General features: G+C 45.5%; 1 protein-coding gene across 2 annotated transcripts in view; it reads left to right on the forward strand.

Moving 5' to 3' along the window:
* Nucleotides 1-16,469, forward strand: part of ACADS (acyl-CoA dehydrogenase short chain) — a 461,092-nt gene that overhangs the window by 227,615 nt on the left and 217,008 nt on the right. For both annotated transcript variants that reach the window (XM_044068897.1, XM_044068896.1), the window contains exons 6-7: nt 12,018-12,188; nt 12,657-12,794. In XM_044068897.1, coding sequence (XP_043924832.1) covers nt 12,018-12,188; nt 12,657-12,794 — 309 coding nt within the window. The remainder of the gene's footprint in view (nt 1-12,017; nt 12,189-12,656; nt 12,795-16,469) is intronic.

A 16,469-nucleotide genomic window follows, 5' to 3' on the forward strand; every position in this document is an offset into this window, starting at 1 on the left:
CGACAACACAGATGGAACGTTATGGTAAGACACAACTTCTTTTTTTACTGCTCTTGTCTTTTTTTTTTTTTGGTAAATATCAGTACAGAATAAAAAGAGCCCAGGAGTACAACCCATCTGTAGATGCGGCCATGAATGTTATATTTCAACTTGAATCTGTCATTGCATTGACTTCGTATTTGTTGTTTGTAGATTGTTTTTCTGATATGGTAAAAAGTGCCATATTATTTATTTATTTACTTAAAGTAATTACCAAAAAGGGATTACCCCACTTCTCAGACTTGCAAACTAATAGACCATGATATTATGACTTCAGAATTCTGTTAGAAGATAATTCAGCAACTATAATCTGCCTTGTGAAGTGCAACTCTTCAAAGTATAATTGCAGATCTGCACACATGGCATGTTGTGCAGGAATCTGACTCTTGCTGGTGCTCATTCCTGTGCAGTTTAAGGTATGTTAATCAGTATCCTAACTGACTACAATGATTCTCACAAGGTTGGAAATTTCTTTTGAGGCTGCCACTGCATCTGGTGTCCGTTTTTGTTGGGCTGGTGGAGCAAGTGGAGACATTGATACATCACTGTTAGCTTTAGCTTTGGGTTGGCATCGTACCATCCCTTGCCCACGGATGGGGAATCTCACCATCCCTAGTGTACAGACCTGGGACCGCACCATCTCCAGCCCTGGAGTAGCAGCACTGCCTTGTTTATCACCTGTACCCATCTTATTGCAGACTCATAGCAGCACAAGATGTTCTTCATTCCACATTGCTGCAGTCCTAACAATTGGGTAGTCCGCTGTCCAGTCGGCCCGAATACCAAAGTATATGGCTGACGTCGGTCAGGGCGCATTAGACTGACGTCAGTACGTCAGGGTACTAATGCGCATGACCGACGTCATATCCTCAGTCTTTTTTGCCGCATGGTCCGATGCAGAAGCAATTTTGTGAGTGCAGGTTGGCGTTCTGAAAGTTTCTGAAGCCAGAATTTCAGACCGATTCAAAGTTGGCTAAGTACCCCGTTGGGGAATATTTTGGTTTTTTCTTGCCTCAGTATTTAACCGGATGTCAGAAAAAGTGAATAACTGTATTTCTTGTGGGAAACAGATACCTCATAGGGATTACCATACTTTGTGTATACCTTGTTTAGGGCCTGAGCACGACGTTGTTGGATGCCGCTCTTGTGCTAGATTTAACAAACGCACTATTAAGAGAAGGTTAGACTGTGCCAGGTTAGTGTTTGGGAAGCGTTGTAATTATAAAATGCCGTCGGATGCTCCGGCGCTTCGCTAAAAAGCGCAAGGACAAAACAGCAAAGCCTAGAGTGGAGGAACCGACAGTCCCAGACGACGGTTCTTTAGAGGGCTCAGTGGAGCCGGAGGTTTTGCCAGGTGTTTCTTTGGAGTCTCAGGGAGAGTCTTTACTGTTACAGGATGTATCCTCTCAGGAAGTAGGCCAGGCTGAGGGGCTTCTCAGGTGGCTGTTCTTCCCTCTCTTCCTAAGGTGGTCAGAGCCTCCCTTCTGTTTCCAAGGCTTCTTTGAGGGGCAGGCCGAGTTTTGCTTCAGTGGGGGTTTCTCCTAGTACTTCAGGGTCTTTGCCTAAGAAACATATGCTTAAAATGGCAGAGGATTTGATTACTATGATAAGAGGTTCTATGCCCCCTCCTGATAAGAGGCCTAGGGTGGAATCTGAGTTTGAGAGTTTTGAACAATGCTCGGAGGCTTCTGAGTCTTCGGCTGAAGACTTGCAGGAGTACCCTCCTTATTCTGATTCTGATGTGGATGATTCTACTCCTTCAGCCTCCCCTCCTGAGGATTTTTCATTTTCAGAGACTCTGCATTCCATGAGGGAGCATTTTCAATGGGAAGGTCAAGATTTCTCTGATTCCAGGAAAAGGCTTAGGGAATTCTTGTTTTTACCCCAGCACAGGCCTTTAGCTATACCTCCTGTTTTGAATGTGGTGGAAGATGTTTTGCAGAGGCTTCCTGAATCCGGATTCTTTGCCTCCTGCCCCAGTTAAACCGGATAGGTATTATAGGGTGCCTGAAGCTCATAAGTATCTTTTAAGAGTCCTAGGGCAGACCCGAAACTGTCTCTCAGGGGCCTAAAGGTGTGAAGGCCTCAGTTGTTAAAAATCCTGTCCCTCCTGATAAAGAGGCAAGGGCTTTGGATAGATGGGGAAAGAAAGTGTATACTTCTTCCACTTTAGCCATGAGGGCGTTGAATTGTCAGTTTCACATGTTAAAATATCAGAATTTTCTTCTTTCACAGTTGAAATCTAAGGTGGATGCTCTGGCGGAAGGTATTGAGTGTAAAGAGTTGCAGGATTTAGTTCATGTGTCTGAACAAGTGGGTAAACATTCCTGCAATGTGGTTTTGATGCTGTGCAGGCCTCCTCCAGGGTGGCTGCCACTGGTTCTGTTCTTCGTAGGCACGCCTGGTTGAGAGATCAGAACTTAGCTGAGCATGTTAAGACAAGGATTTTGGATGCTCCTTTACAGTCTGATGTGTTGTTTGGTTCGCCTGTGGAAGCAGTTTTAAAGAAGATGGAGGACAAGGCTAAGTCTATGCAAACTGTTAAGGATTTTTGCAGGTGCAGCCTCCAGTTTAGTAGAAATTGGCCTGCTAAGGGATGGACTTATCCTGCTTATGATTCCCAGTCTAGGGGTAGGTCTAGACGTGGTAGGGGCAGAGCTCAAGGTGCTTTTAGGCCTAGGACAGGGAGTTCACCTGCTCAGACTTCTGGTGAGGGCAGGGGTCAGTCCTTTCGTAAGCAGACCCAATGACCTGCCTTTTCAGCTGCCAGTGCCTTCTCGCCTGGCGGCACCTCTAGGAGGAAGACTGTCTCTTTTCAAAGAAAATTGGGATTTAATTACCCAAGACAAATGGGTTCTGGATATCATTCACCACGGTTACAGGTTTTATTTCCATACCTTGCCTCCTTTCAAAGGCATGCCAGACATTCCTCCTCTACAACAAGCAAATTTCTCAGTTACTCCAAATAGGGGCCATTCAGCCGGTTCCTGTGCCAGAAAGGGGCCTAGGATTTTATTCTCGCCTGTTCCTAGTACCAAAGAAGGGGAACACGTGGAGACCAATTTTGGATTTATCTATCCTCAACACTTATCTGGACATTCCCAAGTTCAAAATGTTGACGTTACAACAGCTTTTACCTCTGCTGGGCAAGGATCACTGGATGGTAACTTTAGATCTCAAGGAAGCTTACCTTCATGTGCCTATAAGACTAAGTTGCAGAAAGTATCTGCGCTTTAGCTGGAAATTCTCATTATCAGTTCTCTGCATTGCCCTTTGGCTTATCTACTGCCCAGAGTATTCACAAAGGTTCTGGCTCCAGTGATAGCTTACTTCAGGCTAAAAGGAATTCAAATTTATCCTTACTTGGACGATTGCCTGATTCTGGCTCAAGAAAAGGAAGACCTTCTACAGCATTTGGAATATGTCATAGCAGTGCTAAGATGCCTAGGGTATTCTGTGAACGAAATAAAGTCCAGTCTAGTACCCTCTCAAGACATGTGCTTTCTGGGTGTGAGACTGACTACAGCAGCCCAGATGGCCTTTTTAACCCCGGACAAACAAAAGAATCTTTCCAGTTACTTCCATCAACTATCTCTTCAGTCCGGGCTGACTGCAAGGACAGTCCTTCAAGCCTTAGGGTTCATGGCATCTTGTATTCTGGTGCTTCCCAATGCCAAACTGCATATGAGGAAGCTACAATGGTATCTCAAAATCTATGGACACAGCACTGCCAGGATTTGGACACTGTCATTCAAATAATACCTTGCATTCAAAAGGAATTTTTGTGGTGGGCTCAGGAATGTCACCTAAACAAGGGACTCTCTGTGACCCGGCCAGAGGCGAGTCAGATTCTAACGACAGATGCCTCAGACATTGCTTGGGAGCTCATCTAAATGGAAAGTGGATACAAGACAAGTGGCCTGCCAGACTACAGCATCTACATATCAACATGAAGGAGATGTTAGCAGTCCAGTTTGCATTAATGGCTTTCAAGGAGTTACTTCTTCCAGGGCAGGTGTTGATTCTAACAGACAACACAACTGTCATGTGGTACATCAACAAACAAGGGGAACACATTCTTACCCATTGTGCAGGCAAGCAATGATTTTATGGGAGACTGCGCTAAGCTTGCAACTAACTCTTCAGGCAAGGTTTCTGCCGGAGCACAGAACTCCTTAGCAGATGTGTTAAGCAGACAAATCATGGATCCCCACGAGTGGAAACTGGATCTTCATGTATTTCAAAAGTTGACAGTGTCCTGGGGAACTCCAGACATAGATCTGTTCGCTTCTCCACTAAACCACCAGCTGCCAAAGTTTTGCACAAAGAGGTTTCATCACACAGCTTGGAAAGTGGATGCTCTTTCTTTCAGTTGGAAAAATCTTCATGTGTATGCTTCCACCTCTGCCTCTTCTTCCAAAGGTGCTTCTAAAGGTCAGACAAGACAAACCAAGGATGATTTTAATAGCTCCAGATTGGCCTCGGCAGCACTGGTACCCATTACTGAGGAATCTGGTAAAGAAGCCTCCATGGCCTTTACCCTTGATTCCACATCTGTTGTCTCAGAAGGACGGTCGCCTGCTCAATGTCAAGCTTCACTCTCTTCATCTAACAGCCTGGCATATTCTGTTTTGAAAGACAGCAGGTCTCAACTTCCTCAACAAGTTTTAAATGTGATTATGGAAGCCAGAAGACCTAGTACAAGGAAAGTGTACGCAGAAAAATGGAAAAGATTTTTATTTTGGACTGCAGCAAAGAATTTGGAGATTTCAGAGCCTAATTTGAGTGTGGCTCTTCAATATCTTACTGAGTTATTGCACAAAGGTTTGTCTTTCTCTTCCATTAAGATTCATGCTGCAGCAATTTCAGCTCACTATGATTGTGACCCACCATTGTTTTCACATCCTCTGTTCAAGCAATTTCTTAGAGGGGCAAAGAATATAAGACCCCCACGTAGAGCTCCTACTCCTGCTTGGGATCTCAATTTTGTGTTGGAGAAACTTACTCTACAACCTTTTGAGCCTGCAGCTACTGCTGAACTGAAATACTTGTCATGGAAGACTGCTTTTTTGTTGGCCATTACTTCTGCAAGAAGGGTTTCTGAGTTACAGGCCCTTATGGCGGTTGAGCCTTTCTTGATTTTTCATAAGGATAGGGTATCATTACGTACTAAACCTTCCTTTATGCCTAAAGTGGTTTCTAGTGTGGCTTTAAACCAAACTATTCATTTGCCTACGTTTATGCAGATCCCCAAAATAAAGGGGAAAAGATTTTGCACACTTTAGATGTACACAGGCAATTGCGTTATTATTTGAGCAGGACTAAGGATTTTAGGCAGTCTCAGCAGTTGTTTGTTTCTTTTGCTTTGAGTTCTCAGGGCAAGCCTGTATCAAAACAAACTATTTCTAGGTGGATTGGGTTTTGCATTGCATTTTGTTATTCCCATCATGGCAAGGAGATTCCAGCTGGGATTAGGCCTCATTCCACTAGGGCTACTGCCACTTCAACAGCTTTTAAGGGGTGGCAACTAAGGATATTTTGGAGGCAGCTACTTGGAGTTCAGTGCATACTTTCTCTAAGCATTACCACCTTCCTCTCTACTCTAAGTCTAGGGCTGGTTTTGCCACAGCTATTTTGCAAGGCATGTTATCAGCTCCTGCTTCCTTATGATTTGCCAGCCTCCCTTACCTCTGCTTTGGGATTCTACCCAATTGTTAGGACTGCAGCAATGTGGAATGAAGAACATAGTACAGTTTTGTACCTACCATAAATGTAGATGTTCGAGGATCCACATTGCTGCAGTCCAATTTACCCTCCCTCCTTCCCCTCTGTGTTTAGGGGTGGTTGTGTAGGTGAGGTTACATTCTGCTAATTTTGTATATTTTGTATATATATATATATTTTGATGCAGATATGTTGGGAGTTTTTGGTTTTGGCCTTATCTTTTCAGGGTCTTCTGACATCTGGGGCAAGAAAAGACTGAGGATATGACGTCGGTCATGCGCATTAGTACCCTGACGTACTGACGTCAGTCTAATGCGCCCTGACCGACGTCAGCCATATACTTTGGTATTCGGGCCGACTGGACAGCGGACTACCCAATTGTTAGGACTGCAGCAATGTGGATCCTCGAACATCTACATTTATGGTAGGTACAAAACTGTACTTTCCTTGCCCTCTTCAATTCTGTAGATCAGCTTGCAGGACACTGTTCTTCTCAGGACATCGTGTGTGTGTGTGTGTGTGTGTGTGTGTGTGTGTGTGACTCATAGTCACAGGTACTGGGAGCAGTTTTGCTTCCACCACACAAGTGTTCATTTGTCTTCTGTGGACTGCAGGTAGATGAGCAGATGTTCTTTGTGTTTCATTGTTGCAGTCATCACCTGTCGGTTATCCCTGCTGTGGTAGTCCTCTGCCGGCCCGAACACCAGAGTCAGTGTTTTTCTGCATTGGCTGCTGTAGCTTGCTGCCTGACATCAGGTAGTCCGTGCTATAAAAGAAGGCAGCCAACGCCATTACATCAGTCTTTCTTGCTGTGGAGCCCATAGCAGAAGCAGTTTGCAAGTGTGCCGGTCGGTCGCTACCAGAGTTTGAATTACAGCTGAAAATGTCTAAAGCTAAGTACTCCGTTGGGGATCCTTTTTTCTTGCACTAACCGATGTCCGAAAAAGTTAACAATTGTCTCGCCTGTGGAAAGCAAATACCACACCGAGACTTCCATTCATACTGTGTCACTTGTTTAGGCCCAGACCACGATGTCCCCAGTTGCCAGTTCTGTGCCCTCTTTAATGCAAGAACCAATCATCATAGAGCTCTTATTGTAGCCAGGTATTTTCATCTTCCATCTTCGCATTCCAAAATGGCATCCATCAGCCAACAATCCATAGACATTCCGAAAAAACTTAGAGACAGACCACACAAGGTTAAACCTTCCGATGACTCTACCGCTAAGCAGGTCGCCAGTTCTCCGGAATTCAGTGAGGTACTTTTGCAGCACCTGATGCCCGATTCAATACCTTCGCAGGCCTCTACTGAGACCCTTTTCGAGTCCAGTAAGCCACAGACATCTTCTTCATCTACTGAGCCTTTGGTTGTCTTTGCCTTGGTTGGGTCCGGAGCCGCGACGCAGGCACCGGATTCCAAGGAGGTTTTTTACACTACCGAATCTAGACAAAAGCCGACATCTTCTCCTCCGACTACTGTTTCTCTCAGACTGATGGATACTCTTAGGCCTAGAGTCAAGGCCACTCCTTGGAAAACTACCTCTAGCCACCATTTTACTCCTGCTCCACCAGCCCAAGCTCAAATGCTTAAAATGACGGGGGATCTTATCACCCTTATCAGGGGTAGTCAGGCCACACCTTCTAAAAGGAAAAGAGACCTTTCTCCTGAAATACTGACAGAATTCTGAGGAGTCTGATTATTCAGATTTTGTAGAGGAACAACCACCTCTGACTGCTTATGAGGATTCAGATGCAGAGGAATCCATTCCTTCTGCCTCCCCACCAGAAGATCTTTCCTTTGGGGAAACCCTTCACACCCACCGGGAAATTTCTACTAAGAATCCCAGGACTTCCCTCAGTCTAAGAAAAGACTGAGAGTTTCTAGACCTGCCCCAGCACAGACCTTTGGCCATCCCTCCAGTCTTAGAAGTGGTTGATGATGTCTTCCATGAATCCAGCTTAACTCCTGATGCCCTCCCACCTGCTCCCGGAAAACCTGACAGGTATTACAGATTACCGGAGTCTCACAAATACCTGTACAGAAATCCTGATGCAGACCTGGATGTCATTGCACAGTGACCAAAAGGAGCTAAGGCTAGTTCTGCAAAGAATCCTATTCTTTCTGACAAGGACTCCAGAGCTCTGGATACATGGGGTAAAAAAATATACACCTCTGCAGTCTTAGCTATCAGACCACTCAACTGTCAGTTCCACATGTTAAAATATCAACAACACACTTTGGAATTATTAAAACAAAAGATTTCAACCTTTCCTGATTGTGCCAATTCAAAAGAGTTATCAGATTTACTGCACTCTACTTGTCAAGTGGTTAAACACTCATTACACTGTGGATATCAAACACTCATTACAGTGTGGATATCAAATGCTCATTACAGTGTGGATATCAAACGCTCATTACAGTGTGGATATCAAACGCTCATTACAGTGTGGATATCAAACGCTCATTACACTGTGGATATCAAACGATCATTACACTGTGGATATGACACCCTAGAAGCCTCTAGCAGGGCAGCAGTGACAGGATCTGTCATTAGGAGACCTGCATGGGTGAAGGAACAACCTCTCCCTGATCATGTCAAATCTAAATTACTTGATGCATCCTTGGTTAAGGACCGCTTGTTTGGAGTAAAAGCAGAAGTGGTGCTTAAAAAGATGGAAGACAAAGCAAAATCTGTGCAAACGGTAAAAGATTTCCTTCAGGTACAACCTCCTAAGTTCAGCAGGAATTTTCCCCTCAAAACACTGGTCCTTTCCTGCACCTAGCAGACGGGGGCAAGGTAAGCCCCGCAGTGACAGATATCCCTCTGTGGCAAAAGCTCTCAATGACTCCCTCTCCCCCCTCTGCCCTCTTTTCACTCACCAGCTCTCCCTCTGCAAAGAAAATTGGCTTTCTGCAACAAAGGATCAGTGGGTCTTAAAGATAATTTTTCAGGGATACAGATTTTCCTTCAACGAACTCCTAATTCCAAGGGGGTACCCAGACTTGCCTCCAAATCAGTGGGCAGAGGCATTGACACTGGTCCAAACTCTCATATCCCAAGGGGCAGTAGAACCTGTTCCTCAGATCAAACAGGCAAAGGCTTTTATTCCAGACTATTCCTTGTTCCTAGAAAAGAGGGCACTTGGTACCCCATCCTGGATCTATCCATTCTGAACACCTTCCTGGTGGTCCCCAAATTCAGAATGCTAACTTTGCAGCAGCTGCTGCCTGTGCTGACAAAAAATGCCTGGCTAGTGACCCTAGACCTAAAAGATGCCCACCTTCACATCCCCATCAGGAAATCGTGCAGAAAGTTCCTGTGCTTCAGAGCAGACTCACAACACTTTCATTTCTCTGCACTACCCTTTGGCTTATCTACTGCAGTATTCACCAAATGCTTAGCCCCGGCCATAGCCTTTTGCAGACAGAAAAATATGCAAATTTACCCTTATCTAGACGACTGCCTCATTCAGGCAGATTGCAAAGAAAAGCTCCTCAAGAACCTCCTCTTTGTCTAAACCCTCCTAACCTCCTTAGGGTACACCATCAATGAGAGGAAATCAAGGCAAACACCCTCCTGGAAGATCATTTTCTTGGGAGCACTGCTGGACACAGCATCCCAAATGGCTTTCCTATCCCCAGAAAAGCAGACCTTCCTGCCTCTTTATTTTACCCAGCTGGCTTCCAGAAGTCACCTCACTGCGAGGAAGTTCCTGCAAGCCTTGGTGTACATGGCATCATGCATCCTTCTAATTCCTCTGGCCAGGCTTCACACGAGAAAACTTCAGTGGTATCTAAAGAACCTTTGGTGTCAGCACACTCTACCTCTAGAGACCTCTCTCCCTCTGATCCCCTGTATAAGAGTGGATTTTCTCTGGTGGGCAGGGGCCTGTGCCCAGAACAAGGGTCTTTCCTTCACCCTCTGCCCAACCGGGCAGACCATTACCACCAACGACTCAGACATAATATGGGGCGCTCACCTAGAAGGCAGGTGCACCCAAGGTCTTTGGGATGACCTGCACCTTCCCGTACACATCAACCAGAAGGAAATGATGGTAGTACAAAAGGCTCTGACATCCTTCAAACCCCATCTCAAGCCAGGGGTTCTTCCTATCAAAATAGACAACACCACAGTAATGTGGTACCTCAACAAACAGGGAAGGACCCAATCCTGCCCTCTGTGCAGGCTAGCTATGAACCTCTGGCTGACACCCTCTTCCATGCTATTACACCTGATAGCCCAATACCTACCAGGGATCAACAACACCCTGGCAGATCACGTAAGCAGAAACTTACTGTACCCCCAGGAATGGCAGGTGTACAGAAACTCTTTTTAAAAATCACTCAGGCGTGGGGGACTCCATAGGTGGATCTCTTTGCTTTGCATCTCGACCATCAGCTGAAAAAATTCTGTACCAGGGAGTATCACCACCTAGCGTGGAAGGTGGATGCTTTGACTTTCCCCTGGAACACCCTTTTTGTGTACGCATTCCCTCCTCTGCTTCTTATTCCCAAGGTACTGATCAAGATAAGGGAGGCGAGACCAAATGCCATCCTCATTGCTCCAGATTGCCCCAGACAGCATTGGTACTCCTTATCACAGCTTCCCAGGCAGCTTCCCCTAATCTCAGACCTCTTGACTCAGATGGGGGGGGTGCTGCACCCAGACTTGCAGACTCTCAAACTATCAGCATGGCTAATACTCTAAAGGCAAAGAAGGGGCCCCTGTTAAGCAGGCAGGTCCTAGACATTATCACAGTGGCCAGAAGCCCCAGCACCAGAAAATCGTACGCAGGAAAATGGAAAAGATTCAGCTCCTGGAGCCAGTCCAGAGGGGGCAATACCTCACAACCTTCCATCCCTTTTATCCTGGACTACCTAGGGGAGCTACTTAATAGTGGCCTCTCCTTCTCCTTTATTAAAATCCACGCCTCAGCCATTTCTGCTCATTTGGATATAGAACAGCCCCATGTTCTCCCATCCTTTGATTAAACAGTTTCTCGGGGGGGGGGGGTCTTCTAATATCAGACCTCCCAAAAGGCCACCCACTCCAGCCTGGGACCTGAATTATTATGTTTTGGAAAAACTAACTTTACCACCCTTCGAACATGCTGCTTCAGCAGAACTAAGATACCTCTCCTGGAAGACTGCTTTTCTCCTATTTATCACCTCAGCCAGAAGGGTTTCAGAACATCAGGCACTGATGGCCATTGAGCCCTTCATCATCTTCCTTGCAGACAGGGTTTCCCAGAGGACTAATCCCTCCTTTTATGCCCAAGGTGGTATCTAATGTAACTCTCAACCAGGCCATAGATGTACCCACCTTCTTTCCTAACCCTCAAAACAAGGGGGAAACAATTCTGCACTCACTAGATGTGCACAGACAGCTCAGATACTATCTGGACAGTACTAAACCCTTCAGGAAAACAGACCAACTACTTGTCATCTTTGCCCCAAGGGCAGAGGGGAAGCCCATTTCCAAACAAACCATTTCCAAATGGATATTACACTGTATCCATTTCTGCTACAGATTGCATGGGAAACCCCCCCCCAAGTTTATTCAAACCCATTCCACTAGGGTAGCCTTCACTTCCACAGCATTCCTCAGAGGAGTTCCCACCAAGGACATTGTGGAAGCTGCCACCTGGACTTCTGTCCATACCTTTACCAAGCATTACCATCTACCTGTATTTTCTAAGGCTAGGCTGCAGCTCTGCAGGGCATGCTGACCCATTCCTAGGTCTCTTACTAATCCTACCACCCCTGTCCTCAGCTTTGGGAATCCTCCCACATGTGATGACTGTAACAGAAGAACATAGCACAGCTGTATACACTTACCATAAATGTAGATGTTCAAGTGTATTCACTGTTGCAGTCCTGGTTTCCCACCCTCCTTCCCCCTTATATCCTCTTTCTTTAGGGAGACATAGGTTTCTAACAGTGGCTTTTAACCACCAGGACCACTTTACCATATTTACTTGGACCTCTGACTGGTTAGGGCAAGAAAAACTGATGTAATATTGTTGGCTGCCTTCCTTTATAGCACTGACGACCTGACGTCAGGCAGCAAGCGACAGCAGCCGACGCAGAAAAACAACTCTGGTATTTGGGCCGGCTGAGGGCTACCACATCAGGGATAATCCACAGGCGATGACTGCAACAGTGAATACACTCAAACATCTACATTTATGGTAACTGTACACAACTGTACTTTTCAGCTGTTAAATGAGTGATCCTGGTTTTCTTTCTTTCAGGGCATCAGTACATTCCTGGTTCCATTGCCAACACCAGGCCTCTCTCTGGGGAAGAAAGAAGATAAGTTGGGAATCCGTGCCTCATCTACTGCTAACCTAATCTTTGAAGACTGCCAGATCCCAAAAGAGAACTTGCTTGGACAGCCTGGAATGGGATTCCGAATTGCCATGGTATGGAGCTTAGTGCGGCCGATCTAAGTCTTTCAGGTTGCTTTAGAGAGGAGGATGTTCCTTTAAAAGCACTGTGTTCATTTAGCATGCAGAACATAAATAGTGGTCTGTATATTGACTGTTCTCTCAGCATTAGCATATTCGTATCCATCTGTTGTGCTTGTAGCACATAAATGACCCCTTCTGCATTAGTGCTAAAATAAAGTAGCAATGTTGTAAAATGTTAGTCTTCCTTATTTATAAGATTTCAGTGATAGTTACTGCCCATGTACAGCTCCTGAGGTGACAGTATTTCACGGAGTTATAAACCTAGAAATTGTGGAAGTGGGACATCACTTTTATTACCTCTTGCAGGTATGTGAAAAAGTCCATTGTAAAATCTCTAGACATGTTGTAAGGTTAAAACTTGAGGTTTACATTACAGCACATTTTTTTTTAACTCTGCAATTTTCTTTCATTCATTTGTAGCAAACACTTGATTCTGGAAGGATAGGAATTGCATCCCAGGCACTCGGGATCGGGCAAGCAGCTCTGGACTGTGCTGTGGATTACGCTGAGAAGAGGATTGCCTTTGGCTCACCAATCTCAAAATTGCAGGCCATTCAGGTAAAAATTTGCATGCCTGCTATCTCGTTCAGCAAATTAGGTGCTTTTTGTAATGTGCCTGGTGTTTGCACAGCTGACATTAATGTAACCACATTTGACCAACCAGAATGGACTACTGTAATTTGTATTATTCGGGGGGGGGGGCATTGGCGGTAACAGGTGTAGCTGGCCATGTCCCTGAGAGAGGCAAAGGCATTGTCTGGTGGCATTCTTAAGGGGCAGGATTTTGCCATTGTACAATCCCCAGTCTCCGAGGAGGAGGACTTTTTCTCTGGTACTGCCCCTGTATGGGGAGAAATTGATACTGCCTCCAAGAGTACAAGTTCTATGTGATGACCCTGCACTGGCCCAGTAACCAACGAGCCTCAATCCTCACCACTGGCAACAGTGGAGAATGTGCACACTTTCTCCAGATCCCCAGTAAGACTCCCCACTGGCACAGTTATAGGGTTGAGATCTCAGCTGAGTGGCCAAACCAAGATCTGTAGTATCCTGTCTGTCAAACCAGTGCTTCATGTCCCTGCCCTAGTAGCTGACAAACACACTCTTTGAGATTTGATTTCTGTACAAACACACAGGCACACTCCTGGGAAAGGCTGCACAAGTTTACTTGCTATGCCCCCTTCTGCCCAGCCTATAAAGTTGATGTTCATCGTGTTACCCTGCTGCAGTCATCACACTTGGGTTATCCTGCCGTCAGGCGGTCCCGCAGTCGGCCCGAATTCCAAAGTCTAGGTCCGGCGTCGGTTGCTGTCGCTTCTTCCCTGACGTCAGTGCGCCAGGGGTATATAAGAGGCATCCGACGCCATTTTCTTTAGTCTTTCTTGCCTTGCGGTGCCTGAAGCAGAAGCAGTTCGCAAGTGCCGGTCGGCCGACACCTGAGATTTTCGTTTTGAATTTCAGTCCGAAGTCTTCAATAAAGCTAAGTACCCCATTGGGGAACATTTTCTTGCCTCAGTCCGATGTCAGAAAAAGTTAACAATTGCATTTCTTGTGGGAAGCAAATACCTCATAAGGACTTCCATTCCTATTGTATTCCTTGCCTAGGCCCAGACCACGATGTCACAGGTTGTCGGTTTTGCACTAGGTTTAATAAACGCACTATCAAATGCCATTTTGACTTCACACGGCATTACTTTGGTAGGAAATTTAATTATATCATGCCGTCAGAGCAGCCGACGACCGCAATTCATAAAAAACGCAAGGATAAGGACAGGCAGCCTAGGAATAAGCCAGACCCCGAGGCCTCAACTGGGCCTGTCGCCGGTTTTCAGTGAGGTGCCTACGCAGCCCATGACGACAGCAGACCTGGAACCCCAGACAGCTGCCGACTCCCAAGCAGAGTCTACTAGGCCGACGCAGCCATCTACCGACACCGGAGCGCAATTAGACACCGGTGCAGAGGAAACACCTTCGGTTGCAGAAGGTGTCTTCAGACCGACTACACTCACCATTAAATATTATGCTAAGCTTAAAACTCCTTTAAAACCTAAGAAAACTGTTCATCAGTCTACAGGTCAAGGCCCCATGCCTAAGAATCAGATGCTTAAGATGGCTGAAGATTTAATTACCCTTATCAGGGGTTCCCATCCCCCTCCTGATAAAAGACCAAGACAAGAGGAGGATTATGCATCCTCTGACCAGGTTTCTCTCTCCTCAAATTCTTCTGAGGAACAGGACTACTGTTTTCCACCTTATGAGGATTTTGATGCTAAAGACTCTATTCCCTCAGCATCTCCCCCTGAAGACTACTCCTTTGGGGAAACATTACATACCATGAGGGAACATTTCCACTGGGAAGGCCAGGATTACTCAGATTCTAAGAAAAGGCTCAGAGAGTTCCTTTTATTACCCCAGCACAGATCTCTTGCTATCCTTCCTGTTTTAGATATTGTGGATGATGTCTATTTGGAGTCTAGTTTAAATGCAGACTCTCTATCTCCTGCTCCAGCCAAACCAGACAGATACTACAGAGTCCCTGACTCACACAAATTTCTTTATAAAAGCCCTATAGCTGACTCAGAAACTATTTCCCAGGGTCCTAAGGGAGCAAAAGCTTCTATGGCTAAAGATCCTGTGCCCTCTGAAAGAGATTCCAGAGCCCTAGATGGGGAAAGAAAATATACACCTCTGCAACTCTGGCTATGAGAGCATTGAATTGCCAGTTTCACATGTTGAAATATCAACAATTCCTGATGTCTCAGTTAAAACAAAAATTGAGCATGCATTCAGAACAGCCTGAATTCAAGGAAATGCAGGATCTGTTGCATGCAGCTGAACAGGTGGGCAAGCATACTTTACAATGCGGATTTGATTCATTGGAAGCTTCCTGTAGAGCAGCTGTTACTGGCTCTGTCATTCGTAGACATGCTTGGTTAAAAGAGCAAACCCTCCCTGACTATGTTAAATCAAAATTATTAGATGCACCTTTACAACAAGATGTATTATTTGGTGTCAAAGCAGAAGAGGTTTTAAAGAAAATGGACAATAAGGCTAAATCTATGCAAACGGTCAAGGATTTGTTGCAGGTACAACCCCCTCGCTTCAGCAGAAATTGGCCAACAAAAAATTGGTCCTTTCCAACTTCAGACAGATCACAGAGGGGCAAATACAGACGGCCAAGGGGCAGAGGTCAGTCACAGGGCCCTTACAAACCTCGCCAGTCGGGATCTGCTACCCAGAAAGGAGGAGAAGACAGGCCCCAAGCTAGCAGAAGGCAGACGCAATGACTCTATCCTCAAACTACCAAGCAAATCTCTCCTGGCAACACCCTTGGGAGGAAAACTAGCATTTTTTGCAGACAACTGGCACATCATCACATAAGACAAATGGGTTCTAAACATTCTCTCTCAAGGATACAGATTCCACTTTCATACCTTGCCAAGGATCAAAGGAATGCCAAACCTGCCACCAAATCAATGGGCAGAGGCACAAAAACAAATTACAGCTCTCATGAACATGAGAGCCATTCAACAGGTACCTACACAGGAGCAAGGACAAGGATTTTACTCAAGACTCTTCCTAGTTCCAAGAAAGGACAAAGCATGGAGACCCATTCTGGATCATTCAATTCTGAACACCTATCTGCAAGTACCAAAATTCAGGATGCTAACACTACAGCAGCTTCTTCCCATGCTGGGTAAGAATGCTTGGCTAGTCACTTTGGACCTCAAGGAGGCATACCTGCATGTCCCTATCAGACAAAATTGCAGAAGATACCTCCGCTTCATTGCAGGTTCAACACATTATCAATTCTCTGCACTGCCATTTGGCTTATCTACTGCACCCAGGGTCTTCACAAAATGCCTGGCACCAGTAATTGCATACTGCAGGCAAAGAGGAATTCAAATTATACCCATACCTGGACGACTGCCTTATTCAACCAGAAAGCAAGGACATTCTTTTACAGCATCTGGCATTTGTCAAACACCTTCTAAGTTGCCTAGGGTACACAGTAAATGAAAAGAAATCAAAACTAGTGCCCTCACAAAACATAACATTCCTGGGTGCCAACTTGAATACAACGGCCCAGATGGCTTATCTCACGCCAGACAAACAACAACAGCTGTTTCAATATTTCAAAATAATGGCAACAAAGACCCAACTCCCTGCAAGAAAAATTATGCAGGCCTTGGGATTCATGGCATCTTGCATACTACTAATACCATTTGCAAA

Source organism: Protopterus annectens, chromosome 4.part0 (genome assembly GCF_019279795.1).
Source record: "Protopterus annectens isolate FY-2018-M chromosome 4.part0, PAN1.0, whole genome shotgun sequence".
In the NCBI taxonomy this organism is placed as follows: domain Eukaryota; kingdom Metazoa; phylum Chordata; order Ceratodontiformes; family Protopteridae; genus Protopterus; species Protopterus annectens.